A 21,838-nucleotide genomic window follows, 5' to 3' on the forward strand; every position below is an offset into this window, starting at 1 on the left:
GCCCATTATCACCACTCCTGCTCAATACTGTTCTGGAAACATTAGCCACAGCAATTAGAAAAGAGAAAGAAATAAAAGGAATAAAGATAGGAAAGGAAGAAGTTAAACTGTCATTATTTGCTGATGATATGATACTTTACATAGAAGACCCAAAAACTCTGCCAAAAGACTTCTAGACTTAATTGACAGATTCAGTAGAGTAGCTGGACATAATCTCAAGATTCAAAAAACAATGGCATTTTTATGTACAAATAATAGCCTCACTGAGAGAGAAATTAGTGAGACAATTCCTTTTAGAATAGCACCCAATGAAATATCTATCTAACAAAAGAAACTAAATATTTCTACATTGAAAACTATAGAACTCTGAAAAAGGAAATTGAGTAGGATATAAGAAAATGGAAAGACATCCCTTGCTCCAGGGTAGGAAGAATAAATATAGTGAAAATGGCCATACTTCCAAAACTACTATATAGATTTAATGCAATGCCAATTGAAATTCTATCAACATATTTCACAGGACTAGAGAAACAATCCAAAAATTCATTTGGAACCAGAAGGCACTTAGAATAGCAAAAGAAATTCTAGGGAACAGAGACACGGCAGGGGGTATCACAATCCCCAACTTGAAACTATGCTACAAAGCTACTGTGATAAAAACAGCATGGTACTGGAAAAGAAACAGACCCAAGGATCAGTGGAATAGATTAGAGGATGCAGAAACAACTACTGATATACTCAGCCACCTCATCTTTGACAAAGGAGCCAATCATCCTCATTGGAGGAATGATAGCCTATTTTAAAATGGTGTTGGGAAAACTGGATTTCAACCAGATTAGTTTTAACTAGGTTAAAACTAGACCCATACCTATCACCATGCACTAAACTAAGATTGAAGTGGATTAAAGATCTAAATATTAAAACAGAAACACTGAACTTTCTGGAAGATAAGTTAGGTAGAACTCTTGAAGACATTGGCATATGAAAAAACTTTATGGACAAAACCTCAGTAGCACGGGAACTAGCCCAAAGAATCAACAACTGGGATCTCACCTTATTAAAAAGCTTCTGCTTCTGCACTGCAAGCGAAACCACCAACAGAGGTAGGAGACAACCTACAATGTGAGAAAAAAATTTCAGCAGCTGCACCTCAGATAAAGGACTCCTATCTAGAATATATAAAGAACTGAAAAAAGTCAGATCCCCCAAATTCAAAGACCCAATTCAAAAATGGGCATCTGAAATGAACAGACATTTCTCAGACAAGGAAGTAAAAGCAGCAAACAAATATATGAAAAAATGTTCAACATCACTGGTCATTTGAGAGATGCAGAAGAAAAAAACACTGAGATTCTACCTCACCCCTGAAAGAATGGCTGTTATAAAGAAATCATCCAATAACAAATGCTGGCTGGGGTGTGTGGAGAAAGGAACCCTTCTCCATTGTTGGTGGGAGTGCAGACTGATGCAACCACTGTGGAAATCAGTATGTATATACCTCAAAGAACTAGGCTTAGAGGTCCAATGTGACCCAGCTATCCCCATGCTGGGTATTTTCTCAATAGAATTAAAAAATATCATACCACAGTGATATACATGCACCCATGTTTATAGCAACACTGTTTGTAATAGCTAAAGCTTGAAAACAACCCAAGTGCCCATCAACTGGAGACTGGATAAAGATGCGGTCTTTTATAAAATGGAGTACTACTCAGCCATAAAGAATGAGAAACTAGAGACATTTACAGCTAAATGGATGCATATTGAGGCCATCCTCTTAAGTGAAATAAATAGGACACACGTGTAAATACAGAATAGTTTCTCTAATGTGAGAAAGTGAAAGTGTAATTAAGAGTTAAAATGATTAAAAAGAATAATGGATAATTTGAAATATGAAGAAAAGGTTCAAAGGGGTAGGGGTGGCAGGAGGGGAAGGGGAGAGATCAGGTTACAGGCTGGAATCTGGAAATAATTCACATATAGATTTTCTTAAAACTATAGAAAGAGATGTAGATAGAGACTAGGCTGGAGCTCATCAGTTGGCTGGGAAAAAGAGTCACTGAGATCAAAGGAGAGAAGGGTATGTTTCCAGAAGAAGCACATACAACTATATATAGTACACAGTACTCGATAGTGTGATAAATGACTGTTGCTGTTTTATGTACTTATCATAGCATGCTGTGCTTTTCATCCTTTAGAAGATGATCCCACTGATATAAAAGAGTTGTAAAACAGTGTGCTGCTATGCCAATAGTAGCCTCATGTATCTCCTGTTTAACTGTGTATTTGGATAATATCAAGGGGCCATCACAATTGATTGATGTATACATTTTCAATTTGCACTTAGAAGTTGGCACTCTGTGTGATACTTTAAGATACACATGGATGAAATTGTCTAATAATATATTTCTCAGATTATATTTCCATCTCGTGCCATATGACTGTATTGAAATTTAAATTTAAAAAAATTGGCCCATGTGGAGTTTACTAGTTCATTAGAATTTTTTCTCCAGACCATTATTTGTTCATTAGTTTTGAAAATCTTTCTAAAACAAATCACATCTTCTGATGTCCTGTTAATCCTTGAGATTTTTTAAAAAATTATATGGAAAAATGTTTAAGTACATTTCAGTTTTGCTTTTGTTGAGTTCTATTATATTCGAATATTATTATAGTTTTTTTCCCTTGCATTGCTTTTCTTTGAATAATTTTAATTTTTGTAAATGCGTGCTTTTAGTGAATGATAATAAAGTTATACATTATTTTTAAAAAATAATACTATAATAGAAAACTGTGTCATTTTTACAGATGTACAGGAAGGTTTCCTTATGAAAATATATTTTACTGTTCCACATCAATCTATTTGAAAGTTTACTTGAAACTCATAAACTACAGGAAATATTAGTGAGAGTTCTAAGAGAAAATAAAATAAACGGACAAAATGGTGTCTGCTAAGATATATGAGTCTTTAGTTTAATATTTTTCTAATGTACCATATCCTCAAACTCTATAAAGAATATACACCCACATTAACTGTAATGTAAACCATCAGTCTAGATATACTTCAAAGAAAATTTGAAATCATACTAGATAGGTTGTGAACTCAAAACACATATCAGCCCCAAAATCAAATTAGAGAATACCTCATAGAAAGGTGATTCTATCAGGTCATGATTTATCATCAATCCGAGTATTTACTAAGTCATATTTATGGTATGGGAAGTTCTTCAGTATTGGAATTCTGTAACTTTTCTATAGATTGCCTCAATATTCACCCTTATATTATCTGTAGTTTAAGAAGAGAGAATTTCATTTACAGCCTTTGCATAATACATAAAAGGGGAGTTGCCATTTTGTCCACTTCTGCTAATCATAAACAAGAATTTATGCCACCTAATTTCTTTTTGGTATAATACTAAATGAATCAATTTCTCATTCCTAGGACAAAACACCCAACATGGACAATTTAGAGGAGGAGAATTTTATTTTGGTTCAGGTTTTCAGTGCATAGTCAGAGGACTAAGGCAAAAATGTCATGGCAAAAGAATCAGGGTAAAGGACAGCTGATCATCCGATGGGAACAAATAGCAGAGAGAAAGAGAAACAGAGACACAGAGAGAGAGGGAGAGAGACAGAGAAGTATTCAAGAACATGCTAATGCTGATTTAAACCCCTTAGCAAAAGTGATATTGAGAAAAGCTAAGGAAAATGTAGTATTTAGACACAATGTAGTACTACTCACTCCTAAGGATGGATAAGCATGAGTCATTTGTAAGGAAGTGTATGCACCTTGAGACCATAATGTTAAGTGAAGTAAGTCTATCACACAAGAGTAAATATTGCATTGTTTCTCTTCTATGAAACTCAATATATAAAAAAATTTAATAAAATATAATGATGAGGAAAGAAGAAAGAGAAATAAAGTCATTCTTCAGCATGGACAATGTATCAGAAAGTGTTCCTTGCTAGGTGTGGTGGTACACCCCTGTAATCCCAGTACTAGGGAGGCTGAAGCAGGAGGATTGCTGTGAGTTCTAGGCCACTCTTGATTACATAGCGAGTTCAAGGTCAGTCTGAACTACATAGCAAGATCCTGTCTCAAAAAAATGTTTCTTGACTTAGTATAACTGTCTTAAATATTTTATGGCCTGTTAGTATGGTTGTCAATCGGTATATACAATAATTAAATGTATATGAATTTATAAGATAAATGAATTGGATGCTGGTACAATAAAAAGCAAGGAGAAGAGGGGAAAAATTAAGGTATGTTCTGTACCTGTACTGATTCCCTACAGTGAATATATTCATTATGTACCATAAACATGTACAAATTAATATTATTAAAAAGAGAGAGAAAAGCTACATTATGTTATCCACAGCTGCCAATGTGATTACAAGAAACTAAGTTTACAGGCCAGTTACCTTGAGGACCTGAATTGGCATATTCTATTCTGAAATGAAATTTATGATCTAAGGAGGGAATCTATGATCAAATTCAATCTATGAAATACAAATTAGTTTACTACTTTAATGAAAAAAGAAATAATATCAATGAATGGATGATAATATATTAAAGCTGAATTCCTTTCCATGATTTAAAACTAAAAAAAAAAAATCATTACAAAAATTAAGAATAGGAAGAAAATGTTTACATCCCATAAATGACATTTATACAATCCTAAAGTAACCACAAATTTGTGGTTAAATATTTTTTTTACTTTTATTTTATTGGTACATTTTAGGTATACAATATATTGACATTCATCATTGGAAATTTGCACCTTTACATAATCTCTCTTGGTTCTTGTTTTTTCCCCCTTTCCTTGCCTCCCTTCAACTTCTCTATCCCTGCCTATTTACAAATACTTTTTTTCAATTTTTTCATTTTCTCATATGAAGTCCATTCTCTTTTTTCCTTGCTGCTACCTCTCCTACTTCCCCTTCCCCTTTGCCCCTTTTCTTCCTATTTCACATTATCTACTATACCTTTTAGTACTTATTTACACTTTCAGTTTCTCACACTAGAGCAGCTATTCAGTATTTACACATGTGTGTCCTGTTTATTTCACTTGAGAGTATTGCCTCACTGTGCATCCATTTAGCTATAAATGTCTCTAATTTCTCATTTTCTATGGCTGAGTAGTACTCCATTTTATACAAAACAAATATTTTCTTTATCCAGTCTCCAGTTTATGGGCATTTGGGCTGGTTCCAAGTTTTAGCTATTACAAACTGTGCTGCTATGAACATGGGTGCACATATATCACTGTGGTGATTCTTTTAATTCTTTGGGGAAGATACCCAGCAGGGGAATATCTGGGTCAAATGGGACTTCCAGTCCTAGTTCTTTGAGATATAACCATATTGATTTCCACAGTGGTTGGTTGCACCATTCTACACACTCACCAAAAATGTAGCAGTGTTCCTCTTTTCCCACAGACCCACCAACATTCGTTATTGGTTGATTTCATGATAGCAGCTGTTCTTTCTGGTGTGAGGTGGAATCTCAGCTTTGTTTTCATTTGAATCTCTCTAATGACCAGTGATGAACACTTTTTCATATGTTTATTTGCTATTTCTACTTCTTTGTCTGAGAAATGTCTCTTCATTTCAGATCTCCATTTTTGGATTGGATCTTTAAATTTGGGAGGTCTGAGTTTTTTTAAGTTCTTTAGAGATTCTAGGTAGTAGACCTTTGTCTGAGGCACAGCTGGTGAAAACTTTTTCCCACATTGTGGGTTGTCTCTTCCCACTGTTGGTGGTTTCTCTTTCTGTGCAGAAGCTTTTAGGTAAGAAGAGATCCCACTTGTTGATTGTTTGTGCTAGTTCACAGGCAACTGAGGTTTTGTTCAAAAATTTCTATCCTACACCAATGTCTTCAAGAGTTCTCCCTACACTTGCTTCCAGCCGTTTTAGTGTTTTTGTTTTAATATTTAGATCTTTAATCCATTTAGATTTTGGTTTAGTGCATGGTGAGAAATATAGGCCTAGTTTTAGTCTTTGGCAAGTTGAAGCCCAATTTTTCAAGCACCATTTTTTAAAGAGGCTATCATTCCTCCATTGATGATATTTAGCTTCTTTGTCAATCATTAGGTAGCTGAGTGTTTCTGGAGTTGTTTCTGAATCTTCTAATCTATTCCACTGGTCTTCAAGTCTGATTCTTTGCCAATACCATGCTGTTTTTATCACACTAGCTTTGTAGTATAGTTTTAAATTGAGGGTAGTAATACTCCCTGCAATGTCTCTGTTACCAGGAATTGCTTTTGCAATTCTGGGTCTCTTCTTGTTCCAAATGAATGTTTGGATAGTTTTCACTAGTTCTGTGAAATATACTGTTGTGATTTAAATTGGGATTGCATTGAATCTATACAGCAGTTTTGGAAATATGGCCATCTTCACTATGTTGATACTTCCTACCCAGGATCAAGGGATGTCTTTCCATTTTCTGATATCCTCTTCAATCCCTCTTCTCACAGTGCTATAGTTTTCAAAGAAGCCTTTGATTTCTTTGGTTAAGTTGATTCCTAGGTATTTCAGTTTTTTGGATGCTATCATAGAAGAAATTGTTTGCCCTATTTCTCTCTCAGTGAGTTTGTTGTTCATGTAGAAGACAGCCATTGATTTTTATGTGCTGACCTTGTATCCATCTACTTTAGTGAATTTGGTTATTAAGTCTAGAAGACTTTTGGTGGAGTTCTTGGGGTCTTCTATATAGAGTATCATGTCATCTGAAAATAATGACAGTTTGACTTCTTCACTTCTGATCTTTATTCCCTTTATTTTTTTCTTTGTCTAATTGCTCTGGCTAATGTTTTTAAAACTATATCAAACAGGAGTGGTGATAGTGGAGATCCTGGACTTCTTCCTGATATTTTGTGAAGGATGTCAGTTTTTGACCATTTAGTATGATATTGGCTGTTGTTTTGCCATAGATGGGTTTTATCAGATTGAGGTAAAGACCATGCATTCCCAGTTTTGTAGGGTTTTTAACATAAATGCATGTTGGATTTTGTCAAATGGTTTTTCTGCATCTATTGAGATGATCATATGATTTTTGTACTTGGGTCTATTGATATAGCTTATATTGATATAGTATTGATTGATTTGTATATGTTGAACCATCTCTCAATCCCTGGGATGAATCCCACTTGGTCTGCTTGTATGATCTTCTTGACGATCTTCTGCATTTTATTTGCCCGTATCTTATTAAGGATTTTTACATTTCTGTTCATTAGTGAGATTGGACTATAGTTCTCTTTTTCATTTGAGTCTTTCTCTGATTTGGGGATCAAGGTGATGCTTGCTTTAAGGAATGAATTCAGGAGTGTTGCCTCCCTTTCAATTTCATTAAAGAGTTTAAACACTAGCGGCAGTAGTTCCTCTCTAAATTTCTTGTAGAATTCAGTGGTGAATCCATCAGGATGCGGGCTCTTCTTAGTTGGTAAGTTTTTAATTATGCTTTCAATTTCATTGATTGATATTGGTTTCTTTAGAATTTTTTAGTCATCTTCATTCAACTTTGGTGATTCATATGTATCTAGGAACCTGTCCATTTCTTTTGTGTTTCCCATCTTATTGGCATATATGTTCTCAAAGTAGGTATTGATGATCCTCTGGATTTCTGCTGGGTTCATTGTAGTTTCATCCTTTTCATTCCTAATTGCATGGATTTGGGCCTTTTTGTTCCTTTTTCTGATCAGGTTGGCTAAAGGTTTGTCAATTTTGTTTATTCTTTCAAAGAACCAACTCTCAGTTTTATTGACTTTTTGTATTGTTTTCTTAGTCTCCATTGTATTGATTTCTGCTCTGATCTTTATAATTTCCTCCCTTGTATGAGCTTTGCATTTGTCCCACTCCTCTTTTTCTAGAAGCTTGAGGTTCAGCATCAGGTTGTTTAACTGGGCTAGCTCTGTTTTCCTAATATGAGTATTCACTGCTATGAATTTCCCTTGTAAGACTGCTCTCATTTTGTCCTGTAGGTTCCAATATGTTGTACTGTCATCATCATTTAATTGAAGGAACTGTTTGATTTCTTCTTTAATTTCCTCTTTCACCCATTGGTTATTCAGAAGTATGTTGTTCAATTTCCATGTGTTTATGAAATTTTTTGGTTTCTTTTGCTATTGATGTCCAATTTCATTGCATTATGGTCTGAAAATATACAGGGAATAACTTCAATTTCTTTGCATTTGCCTAAATATATTCTATGAGTGAGTATATGGTCTATTTTGGAGAATGATCCATGTGCAGCTGAAAAGAATGTGTATTCTGATTTTTTGGGTCTGGAACACTCTGTAAATATCTGTTAAGTTCCTATCTGCTTTGCTTCCTGGGGTTGTGATCCTCATTGTCTTTTCCTAGGATATTGCCTAAAATTTTTTGGAGTGCTGGTTTGGTATTCATGAAGTTCCTAAGTGCTCTTTGTCATGAAAGTATCTTATTTCTCCATCAATTTTGAAAGATAATTTTGTAGGCTACATCCATCAGCATTGGAGGCTGTTTTCCATTAGGCTTGCAATTCTTCACTCCAAGATCTTCTTGCCTTGAGAGTTTATGTTGAGAAGTCTGCTGTGATTCTGATGGGCTTTACTTTGTATGTGATTTCTTTCTTTTCTCTAACTGCTTGCAGAACTTTGTTCTTCTGTTGGGTTTCTTAAATCTTACCAATTATATTCCTATGTGTAGCTTTTTTGATCAAGGCTAGTTGGAGTCCTATATGCCTCCCTTATCTGAATGTCAATTTCTTTTCCCCTGCTTGGGAAATTTTCTGCCAACACTTCTGTGAACAGTTTCTTTATGTCATCTGCACACTCTCCTGTTTCTTCATTGACTCCAGTCACTCTTATGTTATTCTTCTTTGCCTTGTCTAGCAGCTGCTGGATTAATTTCTCAAAGTCCCTTATAATTTTAAGGCAATTTTTCTTTTCCTGGTCACTAATTGCAATTTTATCTTCTATATCTGTAATTCTGTCCTCACGTTTGCTCATTCTGCTGCATAGACTTTCAATGGAGTTTTTAATCTCCTGGAAATCTATTTGCATCTGTTTTATGGATTCCTTTTTTTTCCTATATTGATTACATCATGTTCCTCAGCTCCTCTATTTTTTATCTGTGTCCTTTCAAGACATTGTCATGTCTTGGACTATAGGTACAATCTCTGCTGGTATCTGAGAAATTATTTGTGATTTAATTTTTTCCAGATCCTCTTTTGTTGCTAGTTCAGGGAGTACAGGTTGTTGAGTATCAGAGTGTTCAATCTTGTTTCCCTTTGGAGTTGCTCTAGGTGATCTGGAAGTCTGGTTTTGAGGCTTGTTTACATGTCTTCTCATTTTGATGGTGGTGGGGGTGCTGCTGGCTCCCACAAGACTTACCTCCTCTGTGCTGCGAGTGGTGGTACCTTGGCTCAGAAGCTTCCTCCTCTGCACTGGGACCTGTGGCACATCAACCCAGCAGTCTCCTACTCTGCACTAGGAGTTTTGGCACATCGACCTAGAAGCCTCCTCTGTGCTGGAGTGGTGGTATCTTGGCCCAGATGCCTCCTACTCTACACTGGGAGAAGTGGCATGTCAACCTGGAAGCCTCCTCTGTGCTCTTGTGTTTAAATTTTGAAAGCAAAAATCAGAGTAAAATTTTCCTTGAAACCCTTTCTAACAGATGTTATGCCAGTGTCCCTGCTGATAAATTACACTCAGAAGCACATATAAAAGTCATCATGTACTGAGAAAAAAGAATATGTCTGCCATAATTTTCCTATGGTGTTACTGTGTATGTATAAAATTAACATCAATTAATAATTGAATTTATTTGTGCTTTAACATAAATTAAGGTGAAAAATAACCTATTTATACAACTTTGTCACTACTTATTAATAGATGATATTGTACAAATTAACAATTAAAAATGTTCATCTATTAAATATATCAAGATAAAACTAATAAGGTAACATGTTAAAGTATGGAAATTTTTTTAACAATATAATGGCAGTACTTGATTAAAGAAAGTGTGTACATGAATGGAAATTATCACCAATGGGAAGGTGTTAGTGTTTTACAATTGATTCTACAGATTCAATTGTTATACTAACCCCAATATTTTTTTCATGAAAGCCACAACATTCTGTGGGGTGGGAGAACATATCCTATTGGACAGATTGTATATTCATCATATACCTAGAACTTAGTAAATTACTTTGGGTTTCTCAAGTGGTTGTTCATTGAAGGAGTCTATAAAGCCTGGGTTGCAGAGGTTTGCTATAGAAAGAAACATATTTTATTGGTTTTTGTAAATATAGAACAAAAAATGAGGACAATATTAACTGAGGGATGCTGTAAGTATAACATTCCTCTGCTTAGTGTCTAAAAAATCAAATGAAAAGCTGGGCATGCTCATGCAGACCTAGAAACTCAGCACTCAAATTTGAATGCAGCTTTGGCAATGTTGTGACCTAACAAGACTATATTCCAAAATTTAGAAAAAAATTAAAGTGCTGGCTATGAAGCTCAGACAAAGTTCAACAATCAGGAGTAAAATTTAGAAGAAAGAACTTTGAATGAAAAACAAAGAAGAAACAGAAACAAAAAGAGGTTCAAAAGGTCCTATGAATTAATTTGTTTTAAATTAGGTTTACTGATACATTGAGATATACATGAGGATATCATTCATCATAGCAAATTTGTACCTGAGCATGGTATATCTTGATTGTTACTTTTTCCTATTTCCCTACCCTCCCTTCAACCCCTCTTCTCCTCCTTATTTGCAAAATGTTTATTGCCATTTTTTTCTATCCCTTCCAACCTTTCCCCTGTCCCCTCCCTTTTTTTCCCCGACCCATTTTCTATGAATGAGTGAGTGAATGGAGGGGCAATAATGAACTTGAACTAATGATAACTGGACATTCTTGGTAGATATGGAGCAGTGTGTGAAGGGTCCTGATGATCAGTATGCCACAATTAGCAAAACTACTGCTTTCAAAAGTCTTTGACTTTCCTGAATCATGGAGACCCCATGGGGAAGATGCTGAGTGGCACTGCCCTGAGTCTCACTGTCCTCATAGCTTCTACTCTTGGGCTCTTTATGAACTACTGAGACACTCCCATTGTCAAGGCCAACAATAGGGCTTTCAGTTACACCCTGCTCATCTCCCTTACATTCTGTTTTCTCTACTTCTTACTCTTCATTGGCCATCCCAACACAGCCACCTGCATCCTCAGGCAGACCACATTTGGAGTTGGGTTCACTGTGGCTGTTTCCACTGTCTTAGCCAAAACTGTCACTGTGATTTTGGCCTTTAAGGTCACTGCTCCAGGCAGAAGGATGAGGCAGTTGCTAGTATTGGAGGAACCAAACTATATCATCCCCATCTGCTCCCTGATCCAACTGATTCTCTGTGAAGTCTAGATGGGGACAAATCCACCCTTTATTGAGACAGATGCACACTCTGAACATGGTCACATCATTGTGCACAACAAGGGCTCACTCACTGCTTTCTAATGTGTCCTGTGATACCTGGGCTCCCCAACCTTGATGAGCTTCACTATGGCCTTTCTGACCAGGAAACTGGCTGAAATATTCAATGAAACCAAGTTCCTGACCTTCAGCATGCTGGTGTTCTGCAGTGTGTGGGTCACCTTCCTCCCTGTGTACCACAGCACCAAGGGGAAGGTCATGGTGGCCATGGAGGTCTTCTCCATCTTGGTCTCCAATGCAGGGTTGCTGGACTGCATATTTGTCAATACGTGCTACATTATTTTGTTAAGATCAGAAAGAAATTTTCCCCATGAGTTCAGAGATAAAACACATTCTTGTAAAAAGAAGCTTTATTAGGTACAAAAATATGTTCTTCCTAAAATATACTGTACTGTGAAATACAGGAATCCTCTCCACCTTTTTGCTTTTTAGCAAATGGTGAAAAAGGAAAAAAATTTCTCATTAAGCCCATGTAATCATTGAAAGTACCAGGCCAGGGATTTAGCTCAGTGGTTCTGCTGCCTGCTTCCCAAGCACAATGTCCCAATTTCAATCCCTGGTACAAAAAAAAAAATGAAAGTATGGATAATGGAGGAAACTGAGATTGTTATTGTAGGAATGGGTATCATGATAGAGTAATCCATGAGATTAACATGTTTAAGCAAAATTAATAGTAGAGGAAGGCTTCAAATTTTGTAACTTATTAGTAGATCTTGTTATTAAATTAGATTTCCTGAGTTCAGTATAAATACTTTAATCTCACAAAGGGGAACATGTGCAATAGTTCAGTACATTGATTGGAAGGCAGACATGTATGAGCTACCCAAAAACATTCTCTGACCATCCTGAACCCTGGGTGTGTGAGGTTGTACCTTGCATTTTGGAGGTCATAATGATAAAATATTCTTCTCTAATTATGGACACTTTGAGACCTTTTCACCAAATATTTTACACTCTATTCTCCAGTGCAATCCATTTGCATCATCCAAAACAGCTTTAATAAAAATCAATTATTGACATAGGCTTGGGATTAAAACTGCCCAAGAGGAAGTGGTTCATGAGAATATGCAATTATTGGACCTTGATGAAATCATTATTCCTAGGGGTAAAGGGAATGATGCTTTAACATATTTTTCCAATGTGTGTTTGGCACCTGGACACTGGACCTCAGATGCAGAGCCCCAGGGTAGATAGAGTTACAGATTCCTTAAAGCGAGTGTGGGAGAGTCACTGATTTGTCCACTCCAGGCCACAACACACATATGTGTACCCATAGTTCTTTTCTTGGCTGACACTGCAAGTTCAAAGTTCAAACAGAGCTTTGCAGAAATTTTCAATATGTTCCCTTTGATTTATATCTACTTCTTCCTGCAGCTTCCTCTCTTGGTATGTACTTTGAATAATTTAGATTGCTTTAAAGGAATGAAAAGAAGTGTGAACAGGGATGGAGATGTGGTGGTTGGTGGGTTTTTCCTCCTTTATACACATGCTCACCTCTTCAGTATCTCTCATCAGAGGCCTAACAAGGACTTCTTCCTTCTCCAGCAGTAAGTGTCTTTTTTGTTCATTCATTTTCTACTTGAGTATCAGGTTGGAAAACGCTAAGAAAAACAACTTGACTCTTTTTCAGCTAGATATATGTATATCCTGTGTTTTCAAATATTATCAAGAAAAATTCTTAGATAAAATTGTAATTAATAAATGGGAGAGAAAGAGTGCTAGAAGATCCTAAAAGAGGATTTGAGCTCCTGTGAGAAAGAAAAAAGTGATGGTTTTATCTTTTTTGATACGACAACCACAAGGGTGCTATGGACACTGCTCACACTTGAAAGCAGGGATTTCAGGGTTAGGAATCAGGACCTGTTCCCTGCTATACAAGGTGACACTGCCCATCTCAGATTTCTATTTATGTTCCACCTTATATTTCCATGCCATGTTTTGGCCTTTTTTATTACTAGACCCTTCCTTAGGTTTATGTATTTATTTTATTTCCATATTTTATTCAATAGGTTTGCAGACTGTTATCCATGTGTTTCATGTACACACTTTGATTCTGATGGTTGCTACAGAGTGATCTTTCTTAACTGGTTCAGGTCTATGGGAGTTTGGATTGTTGAAGCAGGAAAGAGAAACATGAATGTCTTGAAAACTCTTAAGGAAACTATTCATGCCAATTTTTAAATGGCTAGGTGGATTTCTTTATTCTAACTGTGGCATAACTATTGGTGTAGTGACTGCCATCATGAGATGCTGTATTACAGAAGAGGAATTGTCTCCACTCTGAATGCTTCATGGAAGAGCACATATTTAGAGCCAAAAACTTATTTGGAGCCTAATGAATGAAATATCACTAACCAAATATTTGGGCAATTGTGTTTTCTTTCTAAGTCAACCTAAAAAAACTCTAGGTGATAAGCCAATGTGATGTAAAACAAACTAGGGGGTTGGGGGATTTAGCTCAGTGGAACCCCACCTGCTTTGCAAGCACAAGGACCTGAGTTCCATCCCTGGGACCAAAAAACAAAAAAACTAGGACAAGTGTAGGATGTGGAACAGAACAGACATCAAGGGTGATTATGTTTTGATATAGATTAGAAATATTCAGAATGAAACTGAGCAATATGCAGAAACCACAGAGGCACAATAGTAAAGGCCCAATTGCAAAGCTGAAAAAATGTAACAGCATCTGGGGGAGGAGCAGAGATGTGTCAAGGCAAAAGGCAAGGTTTTCCCCTCTGTCCCAGCTGTCTCGGGCACCCTGCATGCTGTGTGATAGTTCTTTGACATTTGGCTACATAGCATTGTACCTTCTAATTCAAGCATACTTTTATTCTCTTTTTTCCAATTTTTAACCACTTCATGTTTAATTTTTAAGTTGGTATTTGCGTTCACATTATATAACTTGGAAAGATAGTACGTAGATCTTGATAGCTGCCCAAACTGGTACATTGATCTTTAGTCTCTGCTTTAAAACTGAAGTCTTTTTCAGAGTATTGTAATTTTCTATATGCCATGTATAGGAACCTAGTAACCTCAATGGATATAAACATTATATGTCATAAAAGTTAAATAAGATTAATAATGCCAACAAGAATGAAAATAGGGAAAGGACATTTAGAGGAGCAGGGAAGGAGGAGGGAGGGATGCAGACAGGGATTCAAAAAGGAACCAAGCTCTGTTATATACATGTACCTAGTCTGCAAGATGCCTGTAGAGTGCATGTACTGCAAACATGTACTAATAAAAATTTTAAAACAGAAAATGAATTCTGAGAAATAACAAGACTGTGTTCATGGCTGTCTAAATCTTGGTGAACTTTTGTGCATTTCTTCAAAGATCCTTTGAAATACTTTTTATGTTTTACATATACATATGCAATGATAATTATCATATAATTTAAATAAACACCTTATATAGTATATATCAATATAATACAATTATTATATACCTATTTACATAAAATTATAAGTAAAACTATATGTTCTTTAATGTATTCTTCACATATATAATAAAGTAATATTCATTCACATAGAAGAATAACACGTCTTTGGTAAGAAAACAGATGCCACTTGAGGTCATAATTCTTAGTAAACCAATTTAGTCACAAAAGGTTAAATACCTTGTGGATCTTATTTTATGATAAACCTAAAATATAAGTGATTTAAAGAGGAAAAGTAAAGATAGACAGAAATCATGAAAGTAGACTTTGTGGACAAGGGAAGGGGATATGGAGATGGGTCAGGTTTGTAGGGAGGAGAGGGTTAGAGCAATTGTAAAGTATTACTGTGATATGCCTATGTAAAAGCTTCCCAAGATGAATGTAATTATTATGCATTGTGCTCATGTAATGATAAAATTAATAATGTCATTTTCTTACCTAAAGTGGCAAAACATATTTAACTTTACAAAATATATGCATAAACTAAAATAAATTTGGAAAAACAAACCTCTCCATTTTCTACTATCTTTTTTTGTTCTTTATATTACTTATATTTGGAGTTTCTCATGTAAGAGAGGTCCTGTGATAAGTAACATTCTGCGTCTGACTTACCTCACTTAGATTCATGAACTCATGGTGCTTTTATTTGCTTTCAAATGACTCAAAGTTATCTATATGTGTGATTAATATTCCATTGTGTGTACATAGCATATATTTTTCCTATTCATTTGTTCAATGGGATAACTATTAACTATTAACTACATTAAGTATTGTGAATTGTACTGGTATAAACCTGAGTATATGTATATTACTATAACATGATTAACTTAATGCTTTAACAGTGATATTTAGGAGTTGTATAGCTGTATCAAATGGATTTTCCATTTTTTGTTTTTGAGGGATTTTCACACCGACTTCATAGTAGTTATGCTACAGTACCTGTTATTTTATTATAGTCAGTATAGAAGGATTTCCTTATACCCACAACCTCCTAAGCTTTCTTTTTTTTCTCTTTTGAGCTTATGATGCCAGCCTTTCTTACTAAATTAAAATTAAATTTCAGTGCTGTTTTTATTCACATTACTCAAATGATCAAAATGTGGAAATATTTCATGTAAAAATGCACTGAAAATGTCTATTCATTTTAGTTTTACAGTTTTGTTTTGGTCTTTTTATTCAGGAGGTTTTAATATTCTTATATTTTATATATATCCTAGAAGTTAATCCTCCATCCAAGGAATAGCTGCAATATTTTTTTCTTTTTGAAAACTATCCCTTCACTCTGATGGTTGTTTCCTTTGCTGTATGGAAGCTTCTGTTTTGTTAGTACATATTTCCCATACATAATGGTCACACAATCCCAATTGTTGATTCTTTGAATTATTTCTTGTGCAGTTGGGCTTCTGTTCACAAAGTCTTTGCCTGTGTCTGTGTCTTCAAGGGTTTTACCTATTTTATATTTTAGCAGACTCAGTGTTTCTCTTTGTATGTCTAACTCTTTGATCCATTTTTATTTGTTTTCACACAGGGTGAGAGATATGGGTTTTGTTGCATTCTTCTTCAATGGATAACCAATTTTAACAGCACCCTTTGGTAAAGAAGCTATTTTTCTCCAGTGTTTGGTATTTTAGTTCCCTTTGTCAAAGCTTCATGAGGCTGTTTCTACCTTCTATAGTATCCTACTGGTCAGCGCATCTAGTTTTGTTCCAGTACCATAAAATTTGCATTACTCTAGCTTTGAAATCTGGGAGTATATCACCTCCTGCTTTGCTTTCCTTTTCATCCAGGTTTTGTTTAGCTATGCTGGCCCTCTTCTGGTTCCACATAAATTTTAGGATTGACTTTTCTATTTCTGTGACTAATACTGTTGGTATTTTGGTTCAAATTATGAAAACCCAACAGACTATTTTTGGTAACAGGGCCATGTTGACAATATTGATTCTGCTTTTCCTAGAGTATGGCATGTCTTTGTATTTTTTAATCTTTGTTTAAATCTTTTGTTTTCAGAGTACTATAGATTTTGCTGAATAGGTTTTTCACTTTCTTGGTTTGCTTAAGTCTTAAGTATTTAAATTTTTTTGAAGCTAATGTGAATGAAATTGTTTCCCTGATTTCTTTCTCAATGTGTAAGTTATTGTTATAGAGGAGCACTATTGATTTGTTATTTTCAACTCTGTTTTTTATTTTTGATTAGGACATCTTTTCTGTACATGAAGTTAGGGAGTACAACTTAGGAAGTATGGTAGGTACATGTACATGACACTTCTTGATTTTTTTTTTTTTGATTCAACTTCCCCTCCCAGCCACAACCCTCCCTCCTTCTCTAAATGTTGTCATAATTTTTGTACATATTTATGTTAACAAAAGTTTCTGTCCATTGTAGATTTTTGGCCCAAGTATATGACACATCTGAAATCTTTTTACTTCCTGTTTCCCTCCAACCCCCCACTCAACCTCCATCTCCTGGACTCCTTCTCATTTGCAAAAAATGAATGTTCCTTTTTCCTTCTATCCCTTCTTTGTTTTTGCTCTTTATTTGCTCTTTGGTTTTCTCAGATGAGAACTACCATACAGTACTTAAGCTTGGCTGTTTTCTATTTCACTTAACATCATATTTTCCAGATATATCTACTATCCTACAAACATTTTAAGGTCATCCATTTTATTGAGTAGTATTCCATTATGTAGAAATATCACATTATCTGTTGCTTCCAGAATTTAGCTATTACTAATGGTACTCTTGTAAACATTTGTATGCATGTATTGCTGTGATATGATGCCTTTCGCCCTTTGGGGAAGATACTTAGAAAAGGAATATGTGGGTCAAATACAATTTTTAATTTTAGTTCCTGGAGAAATCTACATATTGATTTCCATAATGATTGATTTTTTACTAATTTACAGTCCACCAACAATGTGGAAAACATTAGTTTTTGAATTCTTGATGATTGCCATTCTTTCTGGGACACGACGAAATCTTAGCCTTGTTTTAATTTGCATGTCTCTAGGCCAGGGATATTGAACACTTTTTCACATGTTTATTGACCATTTGTATTTCTTCTTCTGAGATGTGTCTATTCATTTAACTTGCCCATTTTAAATTGGGTCTTTTATTTTGGGTTATCTAAATTTTTTGAGTTTATTATATATTCTAGATATTACTCTTCTATGTTAGGAATAGCTGACAAAATATTTCCCATTGTCTGGTTGTCTTTTCACTCTGGGAATTGTTTCTTTTTCTGGGCAGAAGCTTTTTAATTGGATATAATCTCACCTATTGATTCTCAGTGCTATTTCTTGTGCTGTCAGATTTCTGTTCAGAAAGTCCTTAAAAGCCTACACTTATGACTTCAATGGTTTTCCCATTTTATCTTCCAGTAAGTTCATTGATTCTATTTTAATGTTTAAACATTTGATCCATTTGCATTTTATTTAGTACATGGTGAGAGATATGGGTCCAGATTTGATCTTCTGCATATAGATAGCCAGTGTTCCCAGCACCATTTCTTGAACTGACCATCTTTACTCCAATGTATATTTCTAGGCCTTTTGTCAAAGATCACATAACTGAAGGTACCTGGGGAAGTTTCTGATCCTCTATTCTGATCCATACATCCACATGTTTGTTTTTGTGCCAATACCATGGCATTTTTATCACTGTTGTTTTGTAGTATAACTTGAAGATAGGAACACTATTGGTTTTTCTCTTTTGAATTTGTATCCAGATATTTTCTTTGTCTACTAGTTCTCAGAGTCTTTTTCTGGACTTTTTTGTTTCTTCTATGTAAAGTCTCATGTCATCTGTAAATAAGGATAGTTTGACTTTTTACTTTTCTATCTTTATACCTTTCATTCCTTTCTCTCTCCTGATTGTTTTGGGTAAAATTTTGAGTACTCTATCAAAAAAGAATGCTGAGAGCAGGCTTCTTGTACCTGACTTTAGGGAAAAAGCTTTGACTTTTACCCTATTTAGTATGACACTGGCAGTGGGTTTGTCATAAATACATTTTACTAATTTGAGGTAAGATTTTTATACGCTTATATTCATCAGTGTTTGTGATCACAAATAGATATTGTATTTTATCAAGTACAACAATTTTTTACATCTACTGAGATAATCCTATGATTTTTATCCTTACTTCTCTGAAAACCCATAATACATTTTCAACTTTCCTTTCTATACATCTTACATTCATAAATTTACAGTCTTGCCAATCCTTCTAATTTAAGAAAATGTCTAACTTTTTAAAATTCCTTCTCCTCTGGAGCTGTGAAGTTCCTGTATAATTCCTAGTTTTTGATGATTACTAATGGATACCAGGAGGGGTCAAAGAATGAGGTGACCTAATTGAGAAGCTTCTTCATCACACTATTTTTCCTACAGCTGTCAGGTCCTTCTGTTTACCCAAAATATCTCAATGTAGAATTATTTTTTCTCTACCTATGTCCAATTTTATTGAATAGTATTTCTGAAATATGAAGCATGGAATCATATGTTAATTGTGCAATTAATTTAATTATTGATATAGATACCCACCCTAAATATAATAAGCTTTTTAATTTATAGTTTTCTGCATAAATGGAAAATTTTTCTTTCATGTATGTAGAGCAAGTAATTTTCTGAGCCATGGTTGTATTATTTGCTGCAGCTGTAAGTTCTCAGACCTTACCTAAGCCTTCACTTCCAAAGAGCGAATTTACTGACTAGATCTTCATCTTTCACCGGAATATTCCCTAAGCTTCTGTATAAAAATATATCATAAACAAAGTATTTTTTACACTTATTTACTTTCCATAGTGGTAGCAGCTAAGAATTTAAGAGAGAACTGCTTTTGGTTTTGTGTGTTCTCATCTGGCCATACTGGAAGATCTCTCATCACTTGGAAAAATGCCAACCACATTCAGAAGAAATTCGTCTTCATAAGGTCATCTAGATCTAATTACATCTGAAAAATCAACCTTGTAGTGGTATCACATTAAAAGTTAAGGAAACCTTAACATATGAAATTTAAAGGGAAACAGACATGCCTAAAAGTTGCTGTACTGGATTTAAAGGTAATAATTCATTATGCTTTTTATTTAAGAAAGTTTCTGCTTTCTCTGTAGGTTTAAGCTAAAAAATTACCAATATGTCCTGGCCTTGGTTTTTGCCATAGAAGAGATCAACAATAACCCCCATTTTCTCCCCAACATATCTCTGGGATATGAGTTCCACAATGTCCAGCACAGTGAATGGAGAACATTGGAGAGCTCCCTCACTTTGCTCACAGGGCAGGACGAGGTCCCCAATTACACCTGCAGGAGGGAGAGCAAGTCTGTAGCTGTTCTTACAGGAACAACATGGGAAACATCTATCCAGACTGGAACACTACTGGAACTCTACAAATTTCCACAGGTAAGGATGGGTACATGGGAAGAGATAAAACCTTGCCACCTTTGGTGATATTCTCCATTAATCAAAGAGGATAGAAGAAGAAGCTTTGATCTTTACATCTCTCAAAATGTATAATCTACCAACAGTGTAGAAGGGTTTCTTTTTCCCCATAGTCTCACCAGCATTTCTTGATGATAGTAGATATCAGTGCTATTTTAATTTCTATCTCTTTAATGTACTGTTTGAACTTCTTCACCTGAAATGTATCTGTTCATTGAACCTGTCCATTTTTAGAGTGGGTCTTTAAATTCATGGGGTCTGGGTTTTTTTCATTTTCTTTATATTTTGGATAATAGTCCTTTCTTGAGGGATAGCTTGTAAAATTTTATTTCATTGCTTTGGGTTGTCTCTTTACTCTGTTGGTGGTTTCTTTTGCTGTGGAAAAGGTTTTAATATGAGATGGCAGTTGTTGATGCTTTGTAATATTTCCTGTGCCACTGGGGTTTATTCAGATAGTCTTTGCCTATACCTGTGTCTACAAGACTTTTATCTATTTCATCTTCCAGCAGATTAACTGGTTCTGCTTTAATATTTACATCATTTTAGTTTAGTGCATGATGGGGGTTATGAGGCTTGTTTTAGTCTTTGCAATTTGGAAAGCCAGTTTTCATAGTACCATTTATTCAAGAAGCTGTCTTTCTTCCAGTGAAGGTGCCTGGAACCTTTGACAAAGATGAGGTAGATGAGTGTGCTTGGAGTTGTTCCCACCTCTTCTACTGTCTGCCATTGATCCTCAGATCCGAGGTGTTTTGATTTTTGCCATTACTATGCTGTTTCCACCACAGTAGGTTTGTGATATGACTTCAACCTGCGGATTGTAATGCCCCTTGCCTTGCCTTTTTTGGCCAGAATTGCTTTTGCTATTCTAGATCTCTTCTGCTTCCACACAAATTTTAGGATAGATTTCACTAGTTCTGTGAGGTATGCTAATGGCACTTTGATTGAGATTGTATTAAACCTGTATTCCAGTTTTGAAACTATGGCCGTTTTCACTGTATTGGTTCAGCCTGTCCAAGAACAGGAGGTATCTTTCCATTTTCTGATATCTACTCTGATCTTCTTTTTGAGAATATTGTAGTTTACAATGTTTAGGTCTTTCATTTTCTTGTTAGATTGATTCCTAAGTATTTCATTTTACTTGATGCTATTATGAAAAGTATCGTTCCCCTAATTTCTCTTTCAGTTAGTTTTGGGTACAGGAATTCTATTGATTTTTGAATATCCACTTTGTATCCTGCTACGTTGACAAATTTGATTATTAATTCTAGGTGTGTTTTGATGAAGGTTTTGGGGTCTTCCATGTAGAGTATCATGTCATCAGAAATAATGATAATTTGACTTCTTCCTTTCTTATCAGTGTTTCTTTTTTATGATTTTAGCACATTTTATTAAAACCAAGTACAACTTATGACTAAATGATTATATTATGGGAAATACATAAACGGTTATATTGTGCACAAAAAGATATTCATGTGTAATACTAATGACAATACCATTTA

The 21,838-nt window shown here is 35.0% G+C and overlaps 1 protein-coding gene across 1 annotated transcript in view; it reads left to right on the forward strand.

Moving 5' to 3' along the window:
* Positions 1 to 21,838, forward strand: part of LOC101716014 (vomeronasal type-2 receptor 116) — a 67,261-nt gene that overhangs the window by 24,986 nt on the left and 20,437 nt on the right. Inside the window, exon 2 of the mRNA XM_087210207.1 lies at positions 20,012 to 20,300. Within this exon, the coding sequence (XP_087066333.1) occupies positions 20,012 to 20,300 (289 nt within the window). The remainder of the gene's footprint in view (positions 1 to 20,011; positions 20,301 to 21,838) is intronic.

The sequence above is a fragment of the Heterocephalus glaber genome, unplaced genomic scaffold, assembly GCF_053883595.1.
Source record: "Heterocephalus glaber isolate CG9 unplaced genomic scaffold, H.glaber_assembly_v1.0 deba00001126, whole genome shotgun sequence".
NCBI classification, from domain to species: Eukaryota; Metazoa; Chordata; class Mammalia; order Rodentia; family Bathyergidae; genus Heterocephalus; species Heterocephalus glaber.